Here is a 25,473-nt window from a genome sequence, read left to right as displayed (position 1 = left end):
TCTGAGAAACTGACTCACATACATTCTATGAGCTACCGTTGCTAAATTGATTTGTGTTTTTGCAATCAGTGAGACAATTAAAGTCCCCCACAATTATTACAGTACCTTGCTTACAGATCCCCATTATTTTTTGGTGCCCTACTGTATAGCTGCTGCTAGGGGCACATATAAACCACCTACCAGTGACATTTTGTTTCCTTTTGCACTTTCTTATCTCCACTTGTACTGATTCTACATCTTGATTTTCTGAACCAAAATCATCTTTCACTATTGTACCAATTTTATCTTTTATGAACAGAAATACCTTTCCACCTTTTCTTTCCTTCCTTCCTATTCTTCTGAAATATGAAGTATCTCTGAAAATTCAGGCCCCAGTCTTTGCCACCTTGCAACTATGCATTTGTAGTGGTGCCATATTTTACTCTTATCTATTTCCGTCATCACTTCATCCATCTTGTTACGAAAGCTGCAGACAGGCAGATTAAGAGCCTTTAATTCTGTCTTTTTATCATTTTCGCTTACTCTGACCTTGTTTGCTGGTGCACTGTTATATCTCTATGCTCTATCCCTTCCTGTCACACTCTGATTATCAATACCTGTATCATTGCACTGCACTATTGCCTTGTCCTTTCGCTTTAATTTTCCAAATATCCTCTTATGTGAATCCTTACCCCTACTATTTAGTTTAAAGTCCTCAATTAGGATTGAGGCCTTGTTAGGATTCACCAGTAGTTTGATGCCTGTATGATTCAGGTGAAGGTCATCTCATTGGTATGGCTCTCTTTTTTTCCCCCCAGTACTGTCAGTTCCCAATGAATCGAAACCCATTTTTGCCAACCAATCTTTGAGCCACATATTTGAACTCTGATCTTATCTACCCTTAACTAATTTGCTCATGGCTCACGCCATCCAGATATTATTACCTTTGTGTTTTTTTTATTTAGCCCTGGACTGCTTAACTCCCTTAGCAGAACCTCTTTCTTCATCCTAGCTATGTTGTGGAACTTACATGGGAATACAACAGACGGATCCTTTCCCTTCTATTCCAAATTCCTAACTGGATCTGAGGCAGTGCCCTTAATCCTGCACTTGGTAGCCAACAAAGCTTTCAGGACAGTTGGTGCTCAGCTGCAGAGAATTGTATCTATCCTTCTGTCCATACAGTCCTCTATTACAACTTCATTCCTTTTAACTCTCCCCATTAGGGTGTTGTAGTCAATTTATCCATTCTCCCGGCAGTTCTTAATTGTGTCCATGTAAACTGTACACTTTCATGCAATGTATTCAAGTTTTTAACCTCTTGCTGCAAGAAAATGTTTCTCCTTTTGTTGCCATTGCTTCTTTTGTCAATTACATTAATTCTGTGTGCCCTCTCATTTGTGATCCTTAGAACACCAGGAACTGTTCTTCCCTGTGAACCCTGTCCAGAACCATCCTGATTTTGCATGCCTCATTCTGCCTGTATCAAATCTCCTCTATAACTTATTTTCTCCAAGGAAAACAGTCCCAATTTTTCTAATCTATCCATGCGATTGAAATTACTCATCCCTGGAATTATTCTTGTGAATCTTTTCTGCATGCTGTCTAATGTCATTACAATTTTCCACAAGTGTGGCACCTAGATTTGGAAGCTTTACTTTAGTTGAGGTCAAACCAATGTTTTATGCATATTTAACATAACCTGCATGCTCTCTGACTCTGCTAATTGTTTCGACCTACTCCTGCCAGGAGACCTGTTGTCATGGTATGCCATCCTTGTCTGTCCTGCGCTATCCTCACATATCCACTGTAGCTTGCTTGCAACCACTCTTATGACATCTTGACATCCAACCACGGCTACCTCAAATGCTGTATCTGCAGCCCTCCACTTTACTCTTGTGAAGTTGTACAAATGAAGTAGTGGCATGATGGGAAAATTTGTCAAGTATTTGCTGCAAAGTAAGGAAAGCTGATCAAGCTATTCCAAAATGCCGCACCCCTGTAAGACTTGATACGACTGACTCCACATAACGTAAGACATGAATAAGACCAGAGAAGGTCAAGTTATGTCTGACCTCTGTAAGACCTGATAAGGCTGACTCCACATAACTTAGGGCTGGATGAGTGAGATGAGATAAGGTCAGATGACAAAGTCATCGGCCTTCTGTTCTATCAAAAGGACAAGATAAAGGTATGAATGATGAGACAGAGTTTTAGGAGGTCAGCAGGTTGTATCATTATTTATGACATTACTTATTATATATAGGATTACTATCAAATAAACTGGTTGGACTTAAACCTGGTGTTGAGATTTCTTACTGTGTTTACCCCAGTCCAACGCCGGCATCTCTACATCATTACTTATGATGCCGCTATTTGATCAAATTCCTGAATAAGCTCTGGTCATGCAAACTGATGATGATTATGTGTAAATACTGAATTGATTCTTTATGTAAGCGTGGACTTGAGGAAGAATTAGCAAGTAGTAATGACGGCTCTCTGAACTCAAGTTTTTGCCAATACTGCATGCAGTCTTTTGGAATTAAATACAAGTTATATTGTTGGAATGAATTTTGTTGAGTCTTTCTACCACAGTCAAGAAGCAGGGAAATTTCCACTTCAACACTCTAGCGAGTTATCTGGAGCTTTTCAGCTTCGATGAAATGGCAAAAATACTGACTTTTTTTCTGAATGTCAGTTTTTGAGAGTTCTTCTAGCTCTTTCAATTTCAAGCACCTCTTCATTTGTCCTAGATACTATATATGGAATTTTTAGTACATCTTAGCGTTCATACTTCAAAACCCACTATTTTCTTCCACAGATTCCTAAAGGGCATCACTGTGAACATCCCTGCAGTCTAAATGATCATTTGCCCCAACTGCCTACTTTGTTAGTCAATTTTATATCTGCACATCTACTGCCCCTACTGTCCCTATGGACTTCAGTTTTGCTAACAAGTCGTTATGTGATTTATCTGCCTTATTTTCCTGTAGGTGGTGTCTTAATATGATTCTTAATGTTAATCTGATTACTGAGATGTGACAGTTTGCGTGTAATGTTGTTTTAATTTTTCTCCGAAATGTTACTCAAAATGTTTCCTAAAAAGAAAGTGACATCATCATTTTCTACATTTATTAGATATGGGGAGAATTTTATCATCTCACCCATCACGGAAATTGTAGGTGATGGGACACGGACCATGCAAAGGTCCATTGACCTTGGACGGGATTTTCTAATCTTGGATGAGCGCAGCCAGAAAATCCTGCCCTGTATTTTGTATAAAATGCTTCACAAATAAGAAGGGAGTAAAACTGCAAAATAGACATTGCTTATAGTTGCATCATCTATGTTGAAAAGAGTTGTGATGTTATAATTTGTTAATTTAACATTTATTCCACCTCCTTGAATCTCTGCTGTTCTGTATTTCCAAAGCTAAGAGTTTAACTTTCAGTCCTTTTGACAATATCAGTTTGAAACTGGCTGCTTCTTGAGAATATCCATCCACATGTGCTCAGTCATTGCACTTATTTTGCTTACCCTGCAATGAGATACTTGGCCTCTGCTAGCTGTTCTCCACATTGAGAGGAAAGAGAGAATTGTGGTAGAAACCAGTGCATGTAACTCACCACATTGCAGCACATCATCCTGAAGTTCCAGAATTCTGCGGTATTACGCCACCATTTGTCTACATTATAGGGCCAAACTGTACTGCAGGCCTTGAAATTTGAAAAACTAAATCAGACTTATTTTCCTTGCAGTGGAGCAATATTTGCATTGATATGGTGTCATTTGCTAATGCTGCATTTAAAGGAGCCGGTTTTCAGTCCTTAGACAGAATTGTTGTCTCAGCCAACTGTAAACTAAGGAAAATATTCACAATGAAACTACAGCCACAAGATACTACTTTTGAGAATGGTATGTAATTGGAAATGTCTAGACCAATATAATATTAAGTGGTAAATAAAATGGCAATTACAACATTGTGGAAACAAATCTCAAACATAAATCAGCAATGCCATATATTGGCTTTTATAACTGCTGGATTTGTAATAAGATTTAAACAAATCACAGAGCTCCTTACCCTTATATTAAGCTACCATGGCAAGTATGAATGCCCTCTAGAGTTATTCATAGAAAGTGCTCATTTTGATTAGTAATTTGCTGATGTATCAACAATGTTTTATGTTGTGGTATTTCCAAAATTTTTATCCGGTGACTAAAGAATTTCTTCTTCTTCCCCAGATGTGTATTCTTTACATTGTTTCACTGATGGACCCACAGATGTAATTCCAAAGAGCTGTCAGCTAGGCATTGAAGTAGATCAAGTTACACAGCTCCTGAATGTGGTAAAACTTAGACAGGGAGAATTAAGATTTGGAAGCCAACCCCTCACTTCAACAGATTTGGGTAGAGTTGCAATATTTATACAGAAGTTCAAATGTAACCTAAGAGTTTTACTATTGCTTATAATATTTCATAAGTCACATTGAATTGATGTAAAGCAGTTTGGTTTATAGAGTAAATACTAACTAAGTATAGTTTACAGCATAGACATTATGGTACGTTATTTTGTCACTATCAGTCTGAATCAAAAGATTGGTACTAAACCTTATTGAAGATTCTCAGGATTTCTCTGATCATTTTTTTTAGATCTCTGAAAAATCAAGTTGTTCAGTTGGTGTCCTTGCATTAGTACCATGATGTATTAATCACTTCACCTAAGTGCAAAGCTCAGTTTACTTTGACCTTCCTCGAATATTGTCAGGGGATTTGACAAGTATTTCCTGCTGCCAGTAATTAGATATTAATTTTTAGGTGAATAATTAATCATTAGAACGTTTATCCATTCTGCATGTCTGCTATTTGATGATTTCACAATTAAAATACAGGAAATATTGCTACATTCTTAATTTTACAAATTAAGCCTTGATTTTGTGATTAGTATTTCCGGTACATTTGAAGATAAGCGAGCCGAGATTTTATTGACAAGATATTTGAATTGATTTTCATTCATTACATTCTGCCTACTTGATACTGACAAAATATGACAGGGACTGTCCCCAAAAAATAAGATTTCCCACAGATCATTTGGGAGATTGGGCTTTGTATTTGGAAAGCTCAAAAAATGATTTGTTGCTTTCTCCAAACTGTTTGAATTGTACTGTAAATAATTGTTTACGTTTCAGCTTCAGAGCTGCTGTTGGATTTGTAGTTCCCCATGCAGTTGTATTTCATTCTTGAGTACCACAACTGTGTTTCCCCTTTTCACTGATTTAGCTGTTGATGGTGCTCTTCTGACTGATCCAAATCACCAAATCCTCACGCTGCAATTTTTCAGCAGTTTTCTGCTCTACACTGGAACTATTAGTATTGGAGTAGAATTAACTTTTTTGCAGAATATTCTCCACGTTTGTCAGAATTTGTTTACAAGTGCCATCATGTCATTTTTCTCTGTATATTGTCATTAAGCAACAGCTTTTCTTAGACCCAAGTATATTATCATCAATGTGTAATTTCAGACTAGGGTGTACATTGGGAAGGTTACTGTACAAAACAAATTTATCATTAAGAAGATAATAGCATCAGTGGTTCTATAGTAAAGTTCCTCAGCAATACATCCAGTGTCGTGAACCTGCTGGCAAATTGCAGATGACATCCACTATGGCTCTCTATTCTAGAAGCTTCTGACTTGCCTTGTAGGGACGAATCCTTTGCCCACGTTTCTACAAGGTAAACGCCATAAGACGGGGTTAGTGGGAAAGTGGTGGTAGTGGCTTAAGTTAGTGAAGTTAGGCGTAGGAGCTTTCCATGCTGGAAGTTCCTGCTCCATTGACTCAGTTGTGACCTGATGTATTTCTGTGGGCAGCAAGATGTGAGTTAAGGCTACCTGTCTAAAGGTAGACCACCAATCCCATCATCAAATAGAAAAGGGATTTTATAAGTGTTGATCTTACCATCCCTTATTCAACATCGTGAAAGCTATGACCAGGGTTGGGCTTTCAAGTTTATATCTGCCTGAAGCAGGCAGGTTCACATCCTGAGAAATTACAGCCACATAGTTACGAACAAGAAAAATATTCTTCTGCATCCTGCCATTCCAATAACTTTCTGACATTCAGCACTGCATGAGTGATAGAAATGCACGCACACAGCTGTTATCTTTCTAGCTTAATGCCTTAAGGAGAAATTGGAGTTTCCTGAAAAGTTTCTGTGAACCTTTGGCATCAGAATGGAATTGTGCTGTTTTTCTGACAAAATAACTGTGCAATTAATTTATGCCAATTCTATGCTGCTTGAATGTTCCTGTCATTTGTTTCACTTATGAGAAAATTCTGCCAAAACCCTCTGGCACTCACTTATATTGCTCCACATCCTATGAAGTAAAACACCTTGTGCAGGTTCCCTAGATTCACCAGTAATACGCTGGCATATATTTATGCATAAGAATGCCACTATTGTACATCCCAAAGTCAGCTGATATTGATGTAAATGGCATATGAGAATTCTGAAGCTTGATAGCAATTTTCTTTGTGATGTTTTTAGAATTTTGCTTATTGAGAGCTGCTTTCTACTTAGCAAGATGCTGTCAATTCTGGCACCTACATCATGCTCGTTTCTTTCAGTGTGCTTTTGTGCAGTAATGTGCATATACTACAAATCATTTCTCCCGTCTGTTTCACAGTGTTGCCCAACTTGCCATAATCTCCTGATATGCTTTTCCTATTCACCTTTCCAACTACACTCCTTACGCCATTGCTTTCCTTCCTTTGTCCTCACCTATTTATTTCCATTCCCTCTGCGTATTAGTTTTAGCTTGCGCATTATTAATCACGGTGTAATTAAGTTTTACTGACATACTTTGTTTATAAGAACATAAGAAAATGTTAGTATTTGGCTAGCTAACGGTGAACATTTTAAACTGGATTAGCTCACAAGATTGCTGAAAGCCTTTTTCCTGTGTGAAAGTTCAAGATTGATTCAAAGGTTTCAAAAAGAAGCAAGTTGATAACAATAATTGGAGCCAAGCTTTCTGTTCAATTCAAGAAATTGCCAATTATAGACACATTCTGAAGAAATCACATTAAGTTGGTTTTTAAATTCTATAATTTGGCTCCTCAAAATGAAATGCTCTGCAAAATCCAGTAAAGCCTCGTGCTTCACCTGTGGTTGCAGCATGGACTGCTGGCCTCTAAGGGACATGCAGCTGTCCTTGTAGAGTGACTTTTGGTTTTGGGGTCTTTGGCAGCTTTGGACTACTCCATTTTGGCCTGACCTCCTGAAGTCAAGGCTGGCTGACTGAAAGATAGATAGTAGTGCTGTGACAGAGATGGGAGCACAAATGCTGACATCCTGAATGAGGAAAATAGGTTTGTGACCCATGGGGACCTGTCATTCGACTGAGCTAACACCTCAGCAATCCTTCTTATCTGCTGGAGAAAATATTGATGGACTACTATGATGTCATGCAAGTCCTGTGCTATCCAGAACTGTGATGGTGGTAGTTTGAGCTATCACTGCAACACTCAGATCTTTGATGGAAGTTGTTTGTGCTGCAATGAAAACTGTGATATTGGCCGTCAGATGCTGCATTATGCTGGGTGCTGACCACTTGTGTGAGGTTGTTAAACTAAATCAAAGTTCTTCAAGCAACATTCCTGGCAGTGACCCATGTCATGATTTCTCACTTGTCTCCTGAACATCTGACTGCAGAGCCTCCTAGCTTCTTGCAGATAATGTCTGAAAGTCTTGATGTTTGCTCCATCAATGTTTAACTGTTGCTAAGAATATCAGGGCAAAGATTCAACTTTTATCTGACTCTCACTACAAAGATTCTCTTATACCTGCTACAAAGGATCCCCACACCCCCATATAAGATGCAGGTTGTCTTTGACTACACTAGCCATTTGTGATGTTAGCTCCCTGCAGATAATACGGAGCCAGTGAATAGCACCTGTGGTGCTGATTGCATGTTGCCACTGTGTAAAGATGCAGGTTTCTAATTTCCTTATTCTTTCAAAGAGAACAAACATAATCACTGTTGCAATTATTGGTTTGGATCCCTCCTGGATTCCTCAGAACAATTTATATTTCTTCTCTTCAATAGCAATCATATTGCCTGAAGTTGGACATGGTAAATTGTCTCCAGTACCCCTGTGGCTTTAGTTTGGCTTGATTTGTATGTGGTTTGGAAATGAAAACTTGTAATCAATGCTGTTTTAATGGTTGTGATGTCAATTATAGAGTTACAGACAAGCAGCTCGGAACCAGCGCATCAGGGTGACATAATTGACTGTGGCAACAGCAGAAGCCTTGACCAGATTTCATTATGTTTGGGATTCCCCAGTCCTGAACGTGCTCACAGAGCTAGCATAGTTTCAGATAGAGGGCTTACTGGATGAAATCTAATGTTTCAAGGCTGGAGGGAGCAATAGAACATAGAACATAGAACATTACAGCGCAGAACAGGCCCTTCGGCCCACGATGTTGCGCCGACCAGTTACAAAAACAATGACCCACTAGCCTATACCAATCCCATTTCGTCCATAAACCTATCCAGAGATCTCTTAAACGCCCCCAAACTAGACGCATTTACAACTGCAGCAGGCAGGGCATTCCAATCCCTCACCACCCGCTGGGTAAAGAACCTACCCCTGACATTTGTCCTGTAGCTACCCCCCCTTAATTTAAAGCCATGCCCCCTCGTGCTAGCTTTCTCCATCCGAGGAAAAAGGCTATCACTATCCACCCTATCTAAACCTCTAATCATCTTATATGTTTCAATAAGATCTTATATGTTTCAATAAGATGTTTCAATATGACAAATTATTCTAGGGGTCTTAACAGGGCATATTTGAACCATTAGCAGTTCATTCACTTTCGCTCCTGCTGCTGTAGAAACTATTATCATAGAATCCCCACAGTGCAGAAGGAGGCCATTTGACCCATTGAATCCACACCAACCTGTGACGGAGCATCTTATCCAGGCCCTCTCACCCGCGCCATCCCTGTAACTCCATACATTTGCCATGGCTAATCCACCTAACCTGTACATCCAAAAGAACTAGGTGAGTGGGATCAAAGGTTGTGGGGATAAACCAGGATTAGGCTATTGAATTGGACACTCAGCCATGAGTATAATGAAAGGCAGAGCAAGCTCAATGGCTGCTTCCTGCTCTCATCTTCCATGTATGTATGTTAACATCTGCTTATACAAGTTTGAATTTCCTGATTTCTGAATCTTCTCAATGGCTGAGAATGATCTGTACAAGTCAACGATAGCTGTCTGTTCAAATGGTGCTACGTTATTTAGACCAGCAGTTTAAGCACAACCTCTAGCAGGCCAACTAGGAATGAGGAAGATTGCCAGAGATATTGCTTGAATTGCTACTGAAACCGTACTGTAAACTAGGAAAAAAAAGCCAATTAACGACTCAAGGCAGCAACAGCTCTTCATTTATTGTATGGTTACACTATTGTTGACATATTCACAGCTGTCTGCCAGCTCAAGGTAAAATGGGTGGCCACCCCGCTGTCTTCCTGCCCATGGTAACACCACTACCATGCTAAATGGGATAGATTTCAAACAGATATAGCAAATCAAGACTGGACATTCATGAGGGGCCTTGTGCCATCATCTGTGGTAGCAGAATTGTACTCGAGCACAATCTGTAATTTCACAACCTGACATATCTCCCGATCTAGCCTGGTTCACTGAAGAGTGTATTCCAGGAGTAACACTAGGCATATCTAAAAATGAGGTCCCAACCTGGTGAAGCTACAACACTGGATTACTTTCATGCCAAACAGCATAAGCAGCAAGCTATAGACAGAACTAAGCAATCCCACACCAGTGGAGCTCTTCAATCCTGCCACATTGAGCCATGAATAGTGGAGGACAATTAAACAACTCGCTGGAGGAGAAGATTCCATGGACTCCTCATCTGCAATGATGGGGAGCCTAGTAGATCAGTGCAAAAGAGAAGGCCAAGGCATTTGCTATAATCTTCAGCCAGGAGTGCTGAGTGTATCATCCATCTCAGTCTTGCCTGGAAGTCCCCAGCACCACAGATGGCCCTCAGCATCACTGATGTCAGTATTCAGCCAATTTGATTCACTCCCCTGATATCAAGAAATGGCTAATGGCACTGCACACCGCAAAGACTATAGATCTGAACAGTGTTCCAACAATAGTACCGAAGACTTGTGCTCTGAAACTTGCCGTGCCGCTAGTCAAGTAGTGCCAGTAAAGTTACAACACAGGCATCAACTTGGCAATGTGTAAATTGCCCAGGTATGTCCTGCACACACAAACATGAAAAATCTAATTTGGCCAATTACTGCCTGATACAGTTTGCTCTCGGTCATCAGTAAAGAGATGGGCGAGGTCATCAACAGTGCAATCAAGTGGCACATGCTTAGCAAAAACCTACTTGTTGGTGGTCATTTTGGTCTCTGCCAGGGCCACTCAGCTCTTGTTCTCATTACAACATTGTTTCAAACGTAAACAAAAAGCACTGAACCCCAGAAGTGAGGTGAGAATAACTACTCTTGATAACAAGGCCACATTTGACCAAGTGAGGCATCAAGTAGGAGCCTAGCAAAACTGGAATCAATGGAAATCATTGCAAAACTGTCCACTGTTTGGGATTATAACTTGCCCAAAGGAAGATGGTTGTGGTTGTCAAAGGTCAGTCATCTCAGCTTCAGGACGTCACTGCAAGAGCTCCTCAGGGTAGTGTCTGTTATACATTTAAAAGAGTTGCAGTTTGCTTGAACAACTGATCACGTGATCTGGTGGAGTTCAGTCATCTCAGACCAAGGATGTCGTTGCAGGAGTTCCTTTGGGTAGTGTTCTCGGCTCAACTATTCTCAGCTGCTGCTTCAGCAATGTTTTCACCATCATAAGATCAGAAGTGAGGATGTTTGCTGATGATTACACATCATCATCACCATTTGTGCCTCCTCATATACTGAAGCAGTCCATAAACAGCAATACTTGGATAAAATTCAAGCTTGGATAAGTGGCAGGTAACAAAAGTAATACCTATCTCCAACAAGAGAGAATCTAACTCTTTCCCCTTGACATTTCATGGCATTACCATCGCTCCATCTCTCACTATCAAAATCGTGGGGGATTATCATTGATCAAACTAAACTGGACTGCTACAACAGCAGGTCGGAAGCGAGGAATTCTGCAGAGATTAATGCATATCCTGATTCTCCAAAGCCTGTCCTGCATCTAAAAGGCAGAAGTCAGGATTGTAATAGAATTTTCTTCACTTGCTTGGACAAGTGCAGCTCAAATAGTTCAATATCATTCAGGAGAAAGCAGAATGATTCATTGGCACTCCATCTAGCACCTTCAACATTCACTCCACAATTGATGCACAATGACCGCAATGTGTACCACCTACAAGATGCACCGCAACAACTCATCATGGCTCGTTCAATGGCACCTTCCGACCTTTTGACTCCCACCACTTAAAAAGACAAGGGCAGCAGATGCATGGGAGCACCACCACCTGGAAGCCACCGAGTATCCTGACTTGGAAATATTTCCCCATTCCTTCCCTAAAGCAGGGTCAAAACTTTGGAACTCCCTTCCTACTGGCACTGTGGATATACCTATGCCATAACAGTTCTTATCATCTATTCAAAGACAGCTTACCATCAGCTACTCAAAGGTAATTCAGGATAGACAGCGTATCATAAGAACATAAGAAATAGGAGCAGGAGTAGGCCAACTAGCCCTTCGAGCCTGCCCCGCCATTCAATAAGATCATGGCTGATCTGTCGTGGCTCAGTTCCACTTTCCCGCCCTCTCCCCATAACCCTTAATCCCCTCTCTCATCAAAAACCCATCAACCCGCGTCTTAAAAATATTTAGCGAGGCAGCCTCCACCACTTCAACGGGCAGAGAATTCCAGAGATTCACCACCCTTTGAGTGAAGAAGTTCCTCCTCAACTCTGTTCTAAACCGCCCCCCTTTATCTTGAGGCTATGCCCCCTAGTCCTACTGTCCTTTCTGAGCGGGAAGAGAGTCTCCACCTCTATCCTATCCATCCCATTCATCATCTTATACGTCTCAATGAGATCTCCCCTCATTCTTCTAAACTCTAACGAGTACAAGCCTAATCTATTCAGTCTCTCCTCATAGCTCAACCCCCTCAACTCTGGCATCAGCCTAGTAAACCTCCTCTGCACTCCCTCCAAGGCTAAAATATCCTTGCGTAAGTACGGCGCCCAAAACTGCACATAGTACTCCAGCTGCAGCCTCACCAATGCCCTATACAGCCGCAGCAAGACCTCCCTACTTTTATATTCAATCCCCCTCGCTATGAAGGCCAGCATCCCATTCGCCTTCCTGACCACCTGTTGCACCTGCAAGCTGGGTTTTTGCGACTCATGCACAAGGACCCCGAGGTCCCTCTGCACCGTCGCCTGCTGCAGTTTTTCTCCACGTAAGTAATAATCCTTCCTACCATTATTCCTACCAAAGTGGACCACCTCGCACTTGCCAACATTAAATTCCATTTGCCATTTCCTGGCCCATTCGCCCAGCCTATCTAGATCCTTCTGTAGACTCTCCCCACCCTCCGCACAATTTGCCTTTCCACCAATTTTGGTGTCATCAGCAAATTTCGACACCCTACACTCGGTTCCCTCCTCCAGATCATCTATATAAATGGTAAAAAGCTGAGGCCCCAGCACCGACCCCTGGGGCACTCCACTAGTCACCATCCGCCAATCCGAATGGCACCCATTGACCCCCGCTCTCTGCCTCCTATTTGACAACCAGTCCTCTATCCACGCTAACACCCTACCCCCAACTCCATGCCCCCTTACCTTCTGTAATAACCTCTTGTGAGGTACCTTGTCAAACGCCTTCTGAAAATCCTGAAAGACCACATCCACCGGCTCTCCTCTATCCACCGCCCTAGACACATCCTCATAGAACTCCACTGGCGTAGCCTGTGATACGCGCATCCCATGAACCAGTGAAAAGAAATGAAGCAAGATTAATGGTCTGTGGTTTTCTGTGCCGATTTTAAAATCATCCTTTGGAAATAGTCATCATATTCATCTATTTCCAATCAGCTGGTAACTTCACACTATCTGCTGACTCCCTCGTCAAGTTAATCAATTCCTACGAAACTCTCAATCTAGGTTAAATGATCAGGTATTAGTTCTAAGATCTTTTAGTCTGCTCCAGACTTCCTTCTCATTTATATCAGAATCATTAATGCTGATTAGATTATGTCTGCTTGTGGCAGCCATTTGCTCTTCTTTTGTGACTACTTGAAGATAATTTTTCAAAGTATTATCTTACGTTACACAAAAAAAACTCTGTAGACTCCTCCAACCCAACAATCCTGAAATATTCTTCACTCGTCTGATTCTGACCCCTTGAACATTCTGATTTTTATCACTCTACCATTGATGGCTTTCCTCTATACACTCCTTAAAACCATCCCTTTGAACACATTTTTGGTTGTGTGACCAGATGGGCTATAATTTCTGAGCACTCAGGGTAATGACTATAGGGGGTATCCCTACACACACTTTGGGATACCCCCTATCCCTGAGGTTCCCAGATAAGGATTGTACAGCACTTGCATGGGAAATGTAGACTCCCAGTAGACAATTGCCCTGCTCTGGGAACCAACCGAAAATGAATTTAAATCTGCGTTACAGCAATAGTTACCCAGAAAACTGGAAAAATTAAAAGCCAATTGTACATACTATCACTGGGGCCCACCATGGGATCTATGCCAACACCTGAATCCCAGGCCCCCTGACTACCCCCTTGTTCTGATCACCTGTCTCTCTCTCTCTCTCTCTCTCTCTCTCTCTCTCTCTCTCTCTCTTCCCCCCCCCCCCCACCCCACCCAACTGCACCCACCCCATGAGACACACTGGACTCCAGACCCCATGGAACTGAAGCAACCCCCATCAGATCCATCCGCGAACTCTCCCACAGCTTCACCCTCTCATGGGACTGTTATCACCCATGTAGAACTCCCCCCAATTCCCACTCCACAGCCCCTCATGGAACTTGTTCCAACCTTCCATTGACCAACGGCCCCTCAGCCTATGGCCACGCCTGCTACCCTTCTCTTCTGACCCAACCCAACACCTCTCTTCTGACTGACTTGATTTGATCCAGCCCACTTAGTTCATAAAAATGTACTTTCTCTCTGGGTTATCAAAGACTTTGAAAGCTGGCTTGAATGTTAAACTTGTTTACTTTACAGCACCTTTTGCCATAAAAAGATGCTGTAGGTTGGTTAGCACTGCTGCCTCACAGCTTCAGGGACCTGGGTTTGATTCCCTGCTTGGGTCACTTTCTGTGTGGAATCTGCAAATTCTCTCCGTGTCTCTGTGGGTTTCTTCCGGGTGCTCCAATTTCCTCCCACAGTCCAAAAGACGTGTTAGTTATGTGCATTGGCCGTGCTAAGTTCTCTCTCAATGTGGTGAATAGGGGGGTTTCACAGTGTTAATGTAAGCCTACTTGTGACTAATGAATAAATTTAAATGTAACTTACCTGCAACTGAGTTGCCCTAAGCAGGAGCAAACTACACTGCACAGATTTGGCATGGCCTGAGTCAGGCAAGATTCGATCATCTGGATTATAAGTAATTTTGAGCGGAATGGCAATCCAACTCAATTGAAGTTGTGGCCCCATTTCACCTTATATGGGTTAGGGTCATATATTGTTTTAAAATACTTCTGTGAAATCCCCTCGGATGTTTTATTATGTTAATAATGCTGTATAAAGGAAGATAAGTTGTTGTTAGAATAAAGAAGAACAGAAAAGTATGTTAGAACAAAGAAATGTCCAGCACAGGAACAGGCCCTTCAGCCTTCCAAGCCTGTGCCGACTATGATGCCCTAACTAAACTTAAAAAAAACCTTCTGTCCTTACTTGGGCCATATCTCTCCATTCCCTCCCTATTCATGTACCGATCCAGATGCCTCTTAAATGTTGCCAATGTGCCTGCTTCACCACTTCCTCTGGCAGTGCGTTCCAGGCACCCACTACATTCTATGAAATATTTCCCTGTACGTCTCCTTTAAACGTTTCCCTTCTCACATTGAACCTGTGCCCCAAAGTAATTGACACTTCTACCCTTGGAAAAAGCCTCTGACTGTATACCCTGTTTATGCCTCTTGTAATTTTGTAGACCTCTATCAGGTTGCCCATCAGCCTCCATCTTTCTTGTGAAAACAATCCTAGTTTATTCAACCTCTCCTCATAGCCAACACATAAGAAATAGGAGCAGGAGTAGGCCATCTAGCCCTTCGAGCCTGCCCCGCCATTCAATAAGATCATGGCTATCTGAAGTGGCTCAGTTCCACTTCCCCGCTTTCTCCCCATAACCCTTAATTCCCTTGCCTACCAAAAACCTATCTACCCGTGTCTTAAATATATTTAGTGAGGTAGCCTCCACCACTTCAACGGGCAGAGAATTCCAGAGATTCACCACCCTTTGAGTGAAGAAGTTCCTCCTCAACTCCGTTCTAAACTGCCCCCCCCCACCTTGACTAGAGGGCACAGCCTCAAGATCTGTTGTCCTTTCTGAGCGGGAAGAATCTCTCTACCTCTAGCCTATCCATCCCCTTCATTAAAAAAAAACTGCAGCCGGCGACGGTGCAGAGGGACCTCGGGGTCCTTGTGCATGAGTCGCAAAAACCCAGCTTGCAGGTGCAGCAGGTGGTCAGGAAGGCGAATGGGATGTTGGCCTTCATAGCGAGGGGGATTGAATATAAAAGTAGGGAGGTCTTGCTGCAGCTGTATAGGGCATTGGTGAGGCCGCAGCTGGAGTACTGTGTGCAGTTCTGGGCGCCGCACCTGTGCAAGGATATTTTGGCCTTGGAGGGAGTGCAGAGGAGGGTTTACTAGGCTGATACCGGAGTTGAGGGGGTTGAGCTATGAGGAGAGGCTGAATAAACTAGGCTTGTACTCGTTAGAGTTTAGAAGAATGAGGGGAGATCTCATTGAGACGTATAAGATGATGAATGGGATGGATAGGATAGAGGTGGAGAGACTCTTTCCGCTCAAAAAAGACAGTAGGACTAGGGGGCACAGCCTCAAGATAAAGGGGGGGACGGTTTAGAACGGAGTTGAGGAGGAACTTCTTCACTCAAAGGGTGGTGAATCTCTGGAATTCTCTGCCCGTTGAAGTGGTGGAGGCTGCCTCGCTAAATATTTTTAAGTGGGTTGATGGGTTCTTGATAAGAGAGGGGATTAAGGGTTATGGGGAGAGGGCGGGAAAGTGGAACTGAGCCACGACAGATCAGCCATGATCTTATTGAATGGCGGCGCAGGCTCGAAGGGCTAGATGGCCTACTCCTGCTCCTATTTCTTATGTTCTTATGTTCTTATCTTGTACGTGTCTATAAGATCCCCCCTCATCCTTCTAAACTCCAACGAGTACAGACCCAGTCTACTTAGTCTCTCTTCATAGTCCAACCCCCTCATCTCCGGAGATGAGACCCTTGAGACCAGGCAACATCCTGGTGAGATGCCTTTGCACTTTCTCCGAAGTTTCCACATCCTTCTGGTAGTGTTGTGACTAGAACTGCACACAATAGTTTTGTTCAATCTAAACTTACTTTCATCCTTTATGGCCCTTACCTCATTTCTGACTTGCCTTTATTCTTCGTACATTAACATTATACATTAACCTGTAATAAAGTTAGTTGGTTTCTCCAGTGTTGCATTCCTAATGAAACTACAAAGTTATATATGCTGACATGAAAAAGACTACAGAACTGTCGTGACTTATATAAAAAACAAAATTACTTTTCTTTACTTTAGACCAACAGACCAACCATGGGACAGTTAGTGCACGAACTGCTAGAAACCAAAATATATCTCACATTGCATTTGGTTCAAAAGTACATGGACCACCACCAACCAGTGGCAGAAAACATGGGTCAACAGGATCTAAAGATGTAAGTAGCTGTTAAATAATGTTTGCTTATAGAATCTAAATATTTCAAATATTATATTGCTAAGGGTATTGCTACTTTTAAGGATATATTTATATAAAGTATAAAGCACAAATGCCAAAGAATAAGGGCTACATTATGTCAAAAAATGCTGCAACAAAATAAATACAGCTTAGGCTGCCAATATCATGAATATCTTCACATAAGATTTCAGTATAAAGAACTGTGTGTTTGTTTGTTCATTCTTGGTGGTAAGAGCAGTGTTGCATTGTGCGAATGTTGCTCAGCTTTCCGATATGGCTTCACCATTATCTCTGGCAGTGCGTTCCAGGCAGCCACCACACTCTGTATGAAACATCTCTGTGTAATCCACAAAAAATACCATATTCACTTGATTTAATTAAAAGCTGTTGAATTAAAGTCTTTTACAGAATACAGGAGATGCCCGTACAGACCTTTTGAGTCTCCATGATCATGGCTGATCTGCCTCAACACCACCTTCCTGACTTTTTCCAATATCCTTTGATTTCCTGACAGACCACAAATCTATTTATTTCAGTCTTAAATATATTCAATAATGGAGTATTCACAAGCCTACAAGATAAACAATTACAAAGATTCACAATGCTCTGAGGCAAAAAATTCACTTCATCGCAACCCTATGGAATCAATCTCTTATCCTGAGACTTTATCCACTGTGATCTAGATTTCCCAGGTTTTAATATCATCTTTTTAACTGATACAAATGAAGTTAGTATTTATTTTCATTTCTGTTCATGCTTTTAGTTGTCAGGTTTGTTGGATAACAAACCAACTAGATCCTCCTACCAACCTCGATGTAATAAAGAAGACATCTCAGAAAGATTGACTGGCAGGTCAGAAAGACAGCCTTCAAGTCTACCAGAGCCAACTAACCAAATAAGCCAAGAAAGTATTTGTGTTACAAAGCAACCATCAGTGGCTATTACTTTGGGTAAGAAATGAAAAATAGTACAAATCTTTATTAAGTAACACACCAACCTAGCTGAGAATGTCCCAATAGCTACATTGTGTCCATTACATGTTTTATTTCAAAAATATACTTCATTCATAAAAAAACTCTAAAATAAGCCACTGCAAAACAACATATCCAATAATTACAAACAGCGCAAAAAACCTTCATTTTTACAGTACTATACAATGCTTTTCAGATTTTTTTTAATGCAGTAACCTTTTTCAATTTTCACCTCCAGTACTTTTCATTAACACTTTACCATTAACCTGGGAGACCAAAAACCTATTTTTTTCAGTCTCAAGTATATTCACGGATGGAGTATCCACAACCCTCTGGGAAACAACTCTTTAAGTGAAGGAATTTCTCTTCAACTCAGTACTGTGATGGTATTGTGCCTTCAAGAAATGTATTTATATCATGTCTCTTCTAAGAGATGCGTTCAAAATTCAGCTGTTTACATGGAGCTAATTTGTTCCCTCCCTGTCTCCCGACCGACCTCCCTGTCTCTCTCTCTCTCTCTCCACCACCACCTCCTCCGCGCGCCCCCCCCCCCCCCCCCCCCCCCAAAAAAGACACTGTGGTCAAAGGCTCTAGGACAGTTAACAGATAAATACATGTAAACGTATGTTGTTTGCTGACGGCTTTGAAGTGTATAAAGGCAATAATTAGAATTAATAGAGACAGATTAGCAGTTAATATTATCAATATTTCAATTGGTACAAGTTAAGCTAATTAATTTGCTATTGTTGAACTCTACTGTTAAGAAAAATATGTTTTGATAAAAGCTTCTTAGAGTGTCAGTAGAACCAGAAGTGAAGAGAAATACCTTATCCTCACACAAATGTCAAAATAAAAACAAATTGCTGAGGCCTAGTCTAATTTAGCAACATAGTTTGGGGTTTCTGGTCTGGTCCCTGACAAAATTGGGGGCTTTCCAGGATTAAAAGCTATAATTCTTTGTTTGATTTAGGATTATTGAACTCAAAGACAGTGGGTATTAAGTATTGGTGTTTTCTTTTCAGATGTTGCATTTGGTTAGTTTAAATAGAGAGTGCCTTGTGGGAGAAATAGCCCTCAAAAAGAAAAACAGCCTTTGAACTTCAGAAACTGGAACTGAAAAGCAAACATCAACTTAAACTGACGGAGGCAAAAGTAAAAGTTGGCAGTAGTGATGAGAGCAGTGAGGAAGAATGAACCCACCATAGGCAAAGACCTGGTGGGAATCTGTTTAAATATGTTCAAGCACGGACGAGAGAGATGTAGAAGCCTTTTCATTTTGTTTGAGAAAGTAGCTAAATAAGTAAAATGGTCGCAGATCATGCAGGTGGGTATTGTTGATTCAAATGAAGCTGGCAGGTAGAGTAGTAAGGTTTTTTCATCACTATCAGAGGAGGCATCTGTGGATTATAAATAAAATCATTTTAAGTGCATATGAACTAGTGTCAGACAGTTCAGACAGACAGAGGTCTAAAAATCTAAGGAAGGGACCAGGTCAAATGTACATACAATTTAAAAGAATCAAAATAATATTGACAGTGGATAAGAGAATTGAAAACCAACCATACGTATGGCACTTTTAAGGAAATGGTTAAACTTGGAGAAGGTTAAAAATTCACTTCCCAAATTGTGAAAACTCAAGTGGACAAGCAGAGGATTAAAGTTGCGAGATTGGCAGCAGAAATGGCAAATGACTATAAGTTAGCTCATAAACTAAGGTTTGGTTTTTAACATCAATTTCAATTTGAGGGATAGAAACTGGGGAAAAGAGAAATGCTCAGATGGTAAAAGCAAAGGTGATCTTAATGATAGTGAAGACCGTTTATCTCAAGTTAAAAAGGAAATATATGAAAGTGGCAGAGAAATAAAAAGTCTGAGGTTTCATTTTAGTAACTCCAAGTGTAAATGTCCAATCTACTCAGCCTCTATTCATAGGATAACCCTCGCATCGAGTGAACCTCCACTGTACTACTTCCAATGCAAGTTTATCCTTAAAATTGGAGACGAAGGTCTGAATTTTTGTCTGTGGATAGCATGAGTTATAAAATTTCCTACCTAGCCACACCTGCTTCAGGAGAAACTCACTCAAATGGGGAGATCTTCATACTGGGTGGAAAGAGTGGCTGAAAGACAAAGTTGGACAAAGCATGATTGCCAAAACTGATTTCAGGGGGACCAGTCAACAGAAGGAAATGCAGCCATCTACATAAATGAGAACATGTCTATTCCCCAATGAAGGGGCAGGTCCAATAAAATCTAATTGAAAAATACTGTATTATTTAATGGGTTTCACAGGAGCCAACGGTGGCAGTTTAATAATGAGTGATTTATAGATTAGATTGCATGGCTTTCAGTTCACCATAACCATTTAACAGGCATAGAGCAAAACTGGCTAGCAATGAAAAGAAGTCTCCATTTGTAAAATGTTGTACAGGCACTGCATCGCACCTGACCTATGGCCTTGTGAGCTGCTTTAACAATTTGTTCTTGTTTATGACTTGGGAATGGGGGTCGGGGAGTTACTTCTTGGGTAACTTAACCACTATGATACCAGTAGGGGTCTCAGAGTAAAAGTACTTTGGATATCCTTTTGGATTCTCTTTCATCAGGTCTAAAAGCTGATTCAGTTCTGCATCCTGATTAGTTGCCTTTCCTGCCCTAGTTATGATACCCGAGGAGGTGGCAGGAATAATGGATGTGTAGAGTATAGGGCTAACGGTAGGACTCTGAATAGTGTGGATGAACAGAGGGATCTAGGTGTATGTGTACATAGATCCCTGAAAGTTGGGAATCAAGTAGATAGGGTTGTTAGGAAGGCATACGGTGTCTTGGTGTTTATTGGTAGGGGGATTGAATTTAGGAGCCGCAGCGTCATGTTGCAACTGTACAGAACTCTGGTGCATCCGCACTTGGAGTATTGTGTGCAGTTCTGGTCCCCACATTATAGGAAGGATGTGGAGGCTTTGGAGAGGGTGCAGAGGAGGTTTACCAGGATGTTGCCTGGTATGGAGGGGAGGTCCTATGAGGAGAGACTGAGGGATTTGAGGTTGTTTTCGTTAGAAAGAAGGCGGCTGCGAGGGGACCTTATTGAAACATATAAGATGATTAGAGGTTTGGATAGGGTGGACAGTGATAGCCTTTTTCCTCGGATGGAGAAAGCTAGCACGAGGGGGCATAGCTTTAAATTAAGGGGTGGTAGCTATAGGACGGATGTCAGGGGTAGGTTCTTTACCCAGAGGGTGGTGAGGGATTGGAATGCCCTGCCTGCTGCAGTTGTAAATGCGCCTAGTTTGAGGGCGTTTAAGAGATCCGTGGATAGGTTTATGGATGGAAAGGGTTTGGTTTAGGTTAGTGGGTCATTGTTTTTTAACTGGTCGGCGCAACATCGTGGGCCGAAGGGCCTGTTCTGCGCTGTAATGTTCTGTGTTCTATGTTCTATGCTTTGCACCTGTCAGTCTGCGAGACTGTTGTCTTGTGAGTGGATTGAACCAGTGGTATTTCCGTGCAGAAATGGCAAACGTCTTCCCATAGTGACTTATGTTTTAAAGGTTTCCTCATTTGATTAGTAAAATCTGTCTGTTCCCAGAATACCAAGATCTGGTGGTAGTCTTGTTTGCAATAGTCACTATCAGTGTAAATTAAAATGTTCTGAAATGTACCGCAATGCTGCTGCTTCAGTGTACCATGCAGTTCACTGAACAAGGGGTGAAGGTAGTAATGTGTCCAGATAAAAGGAATGAGTCTCAGATGACACCTATCACTATCCCCATCCCCAGCTGGCCTGTTGGGATGTCCCTTGTTTATCATCGTCAATAATCCGTTGTAAATAACGTGATGGTATTCTGAGAGTCATCTCAAAGGCATTTATTCAATTCTCTCCTCCGCGTCATCATCTTCCATAACAGGAATGTTCCAAGATCATGTCTAAGAATAAAAATTGGAGAATAAGTATTGCATCATTCAGGAATAAAGCCCAATCATCATGCCTGATTTAAGAGGTTCTTTTCTCGATAAATGCTGTTCTCAAAACCAATTGCGAATCTATGATTTCTGCACAAATAGAAATAGGGTGTGCCTCTTGAAAGGGTCATGCCTAAATGTAGCATTGCACTATCATAGTCATGACTCTTCCTTTTTTCTCCATACTGCCTTTCAACATTGAAGAAATGATAAGAATGAAACTGAACAGGAGTGTAATTCTCATCATGAAGAACAGCAACAGCTTGGGTGAAATCGGAATATGAATATTAAGTGGAACCTGCAAATCGATGGCTTTCTTTACATCATAGCACAATTGCTGTAATTTCAAAACATCATCTGGGGAAAATATAAATGGGTCTTTTGCTGCCTTGTCCCTTGTAGCCATGACAACCCCACCCTGGGTTTCCTGCAGGACAGGGGCTTGAATTTAAATCCAGTTATTACACTGGCTAAGTAGGAGAAAAAGATCAGTACAACATAATGTGAAGCTATTGTTTGAAGTGTTTGGGGCTCCGTCATCACTGCAAGTTTTGAAACTGTGGCAATTGTGTAAAATCCAGCTAGCTTTATCGCAGTCTGCATGGCCAGAATGGCCACACATGGCATAGATGGAGTTAATGTTCACATTGCTTGAGGGTAAAACCTGAACTGTAGACTAACAGATGTAGCAACTGCCAGAGCTGCAAAATTAGTGAGCAGCTTTGCCACAGCTGTCTGGCATGAGATATAGTGATACAACAACTGGCTATAATCATCACTGAGATTTCGATTCACATACTTCATCAGAAGACAGCTACCTAATTTGAAATCCGGACCACGTGGATGTATGGGGTATCAGGGTCAGTAATTCTGCCATGAACATCCAAACCCTGAAGAACAAGCCCCATTAATGTGCCAATTGTGCAGGTGTGTACCTAATCATGAAGGAATTTTGTGGATTGGGGCATCAACCTGAATGTCCCAAACAATCTGCTGGATCCCTTCCTCCTGAAATCAGTAATTAAAGTACCATAGGCCCTCGCAATCCCCCTGTATCAAAGTCTCCCATTTAAAAAATGATCACTTGATCAAGGATGGGTTTGGAAATAGCACTATTAGACCTTACAAAACATGCAGGAAGATCACTCGGTGCAAAAAAATAAGTCATGTTAACCATCATGTCAAGACCTAACTAAATTAGTTAGAAACCGGAAGTCGTCACTAGGACGCTTACCGGTAGTTGTAGTTTTTTTTTCTCGTGCCCCTAACACTATAAATTAGTGCAGAGAGGATTCCCGATTCTCTACACTGGTAGAGAATCCCACCCTTCCACCTCCTCTAACCTAATTATAAGTGTGAGGGAAGTTTTTTTTTATATTTTTACTTTTCTGCTGGTAATTGATTCAGGGATGGCAGTTCAGGCTGTAAGCTGCATCTCCTGTGGGATGTATGTAGTGAGGGACTCCCACAGTGTTTCAGGTGATTTTACTTGTGGGAAGTGTGTTAGATTGCAGTTTCTGGAGGAGCGTGTAAAGGAGCTGGAAGGGGAATTAGAGGAGCTCCGTATAATTCGGGAAGTGGAGCAGGACATAGAAAGGAGTTATAAGGAGATAGTCACTCCTAGGAATAAGTCTTGGGTCACTGCCAGGAAGAGGGGCAAAAAGCAGTTGGGGGGACAATCCCCTGGGGCTGTTCCCCTCCAAAATAGGTTCTCGGTCCTGGAGGCTACAGTTGAGGAGAAATCAACTGGGGATAGCCAAAGGGAGCAGGTCTCTGGGGGTGAGCCTATTGGCAAGCCTCAGGTGGTTAGGGGTAAGAGATTGGGCCTTGTGATTGGGGACTCCACGGTTATGGGGACGGATAGGAGAGTTGGAGGTAAGGGTAGGGACTCTGGGCTGGTGTGTTGCCTACCAGGGGCTGGGGTCCAGGATGTATCGGACAGAGTATTCAGGACTCTTAGGGGAGAGGGAGATCAACCCCAAGTTATAGTTCATGTGGGGACACATGACATAGGGAGATTAAGGGAAGGGGATATTAAGCAAAGATTTATGGAGTTGGGGTGGAAACTCAAGGCGAAGTCAGAAAGAGTAGTTATATCTGGACTCTTGCCTGTACCACGGGATAGATTAGAGAGGAATAGGGAGAGGGAAAGTTTGAACTCGTGGCTGAGGGGATGGTGCAGGAGGGAGGGGTTCAGGTACTTGAGCAATTGGGGCTCATTCTGGGGAAGGTGGGACCTCTATAAGAGGGATGGTCTACACCTGAACCAGAGGGGAATCAATATCCTGGGGGGTAAATTTGCAAAAGCGATGCAGGAAGGTTTAAACTGATTCGGAGGGGGGGAGGGATAGTGAGGAAAGGGGGTGAAAGTGAGGGGGGCATAGTTGGGGAATGCAAGGCACGGCATAGTGGGGGTGGGGCGGAGCAGGGTTTGAAATGCGTGTACTTTAATGCGAGGAGTATTCGCAATAAAGTGGATGAACTTGCAGCGTGGATCAGTACCTGGGACTTTGATGTTGTGGCCATTTCTGAGACTTGGATAGAGCAGGGTCAGGAATGGATGTTGCAGGTTCCGGGGTACAAATGCTTTAGTCGGAGTAGAGAAGAAGGTAGAAGGGGGGGTGGGGTAGCATTGCTAGTCAAGGACTGTATCACAGTGTCGGAGAGAAAGTTTGATGAGGACTTGTCAGTTGAGGTAGTATGGGCGGAGATTAGAAATAGGAGAGGAGAGGTCACCCTGTTGGGAGTCTTTTATAGACCTCCTAAAAGTTCTAGAGAGGTTGAGGAAAGGATTGCGGAGACAATCCTGGTTAGGAGTGAAAGTAATAGGGTAATTGTTATGGGGGACTTTAACTTTACGAATATTGATTGGAGTTGCTATAGTTCTAGCTCGCTAGAGGGGTCAGTGTTTGTACAAAGCGTGCAGGAAGGTTTTTTGTCTCAGTATGTAGACAGGCCAACTAGAGGTGAGGCTATATTGGATTTGGTGCTGGGAAATGAGCCAGACCAGGTGCTAGACTTGGAAGTTGGTGTGCATTTTGGTGATAGTGACCACAATTCGGTTACGTTCACCTTAGTGATGGGAAGAGATAGGCGTGAACCTCGGGTCAGCAATTTTAGCTGGGGTAAGGGCGATTATGAGGCTATCAGGAGTGAATTAGGAAGCATGGATTGGATTAGGGGATTGCAGGGACTGGGAACATCTGAAATGTGGAATTTTTTCAAGGAGCAGCTACTGCGAGTCCTTGATAGGTATGTCCCTGTCAGGCATGGTGGATTTGGTAGGGCTAGGGAACCGTGGTGCACTAAAAGAGTTGAGTCGATGGTTAAAAAGAAAAAGGAGGCTTATGTTCGGATGAGATTGGAGGGCTCAGATAGTGCACTAGAAAGCTTTAGATTGGCTAGGAGGGAGTTGAAGAGTGAGTTGAGAAGGGCTAAAAGAGGACATGAGAAGACTTTGGCTGATAGGATTAAGGAGAATCCTAAGGCGTTCTATAAGTATGTCAAGAACAGAAGGTTGGTCAGGGCAAGATTAGGGCCAGTTACAGACAGCAGGGGGAAGTTGTGTGTGGAACCGGAGGAGATT

The 25,473-nt window shown here is 42.0% G+C and overlaps 1 protein-coding gene across 2 annotated transcripts in view; it reads left to right on the top strand.

The window, feature by feature from the left end:
• The window catches only part of cfap20dc (CFAP20 domain containing), a 339,085-nt gene that overhangs the window by 125,923 nt on the left and 187,689 nt on the right, over positions 1–25,473 (top strand). Inside the window, exons 6-10 of one of the 2 annotated variants that reach the window (XM_080182995.1) lie at positions 3,738–3,894; positions 4,222–4,386; positions 16,803–16,939; positions 17,723–17,909; positions 22,092–23,029. In XM_080182995.1, coding sequence (XP_080039121.1) covers positions 3,738–3,894; positions 4,222–4,386; positions 16,803–16,939; positions 17,723–17,909; positions 22,092–22,171 — 726 coding nt within the window. In that variant the 3' untranslated portion in view covers positions 22,172–23,029. Of the gene's footprint in view, positions 1–3,737; positions 3,895–4,221; positions 4,387–16,802; positions 16,940–17,722; positions 17,910–22,091; positions 23,030–25,473 lie in introns of those variants that run through there. The other variant, XM_080182992.1, reaches the window with a different exon arrangement.

This window comes from Carcharhinus amblyrhynchos, chromosome 3 (assembly GCF_965287045.1).
Source record: "Carcharhinus amblyrhynchos chromosome 3, sCarAmb.v2.hapA, whole genome shotgun sequence".
Lineage (NCBI taxonomy): Eukaryota > Metazoa > Chordata > Chondrichthyes > Carcharhiniformes > Carcharhinidae > Carcharhinus > Carcharhinus amblyrhynchos.
The sequence above is the reverse complement of the archived record's forward strand: the minus strand, read 5'-3'. Positions and strand labels throughout refer to the sequence as shown.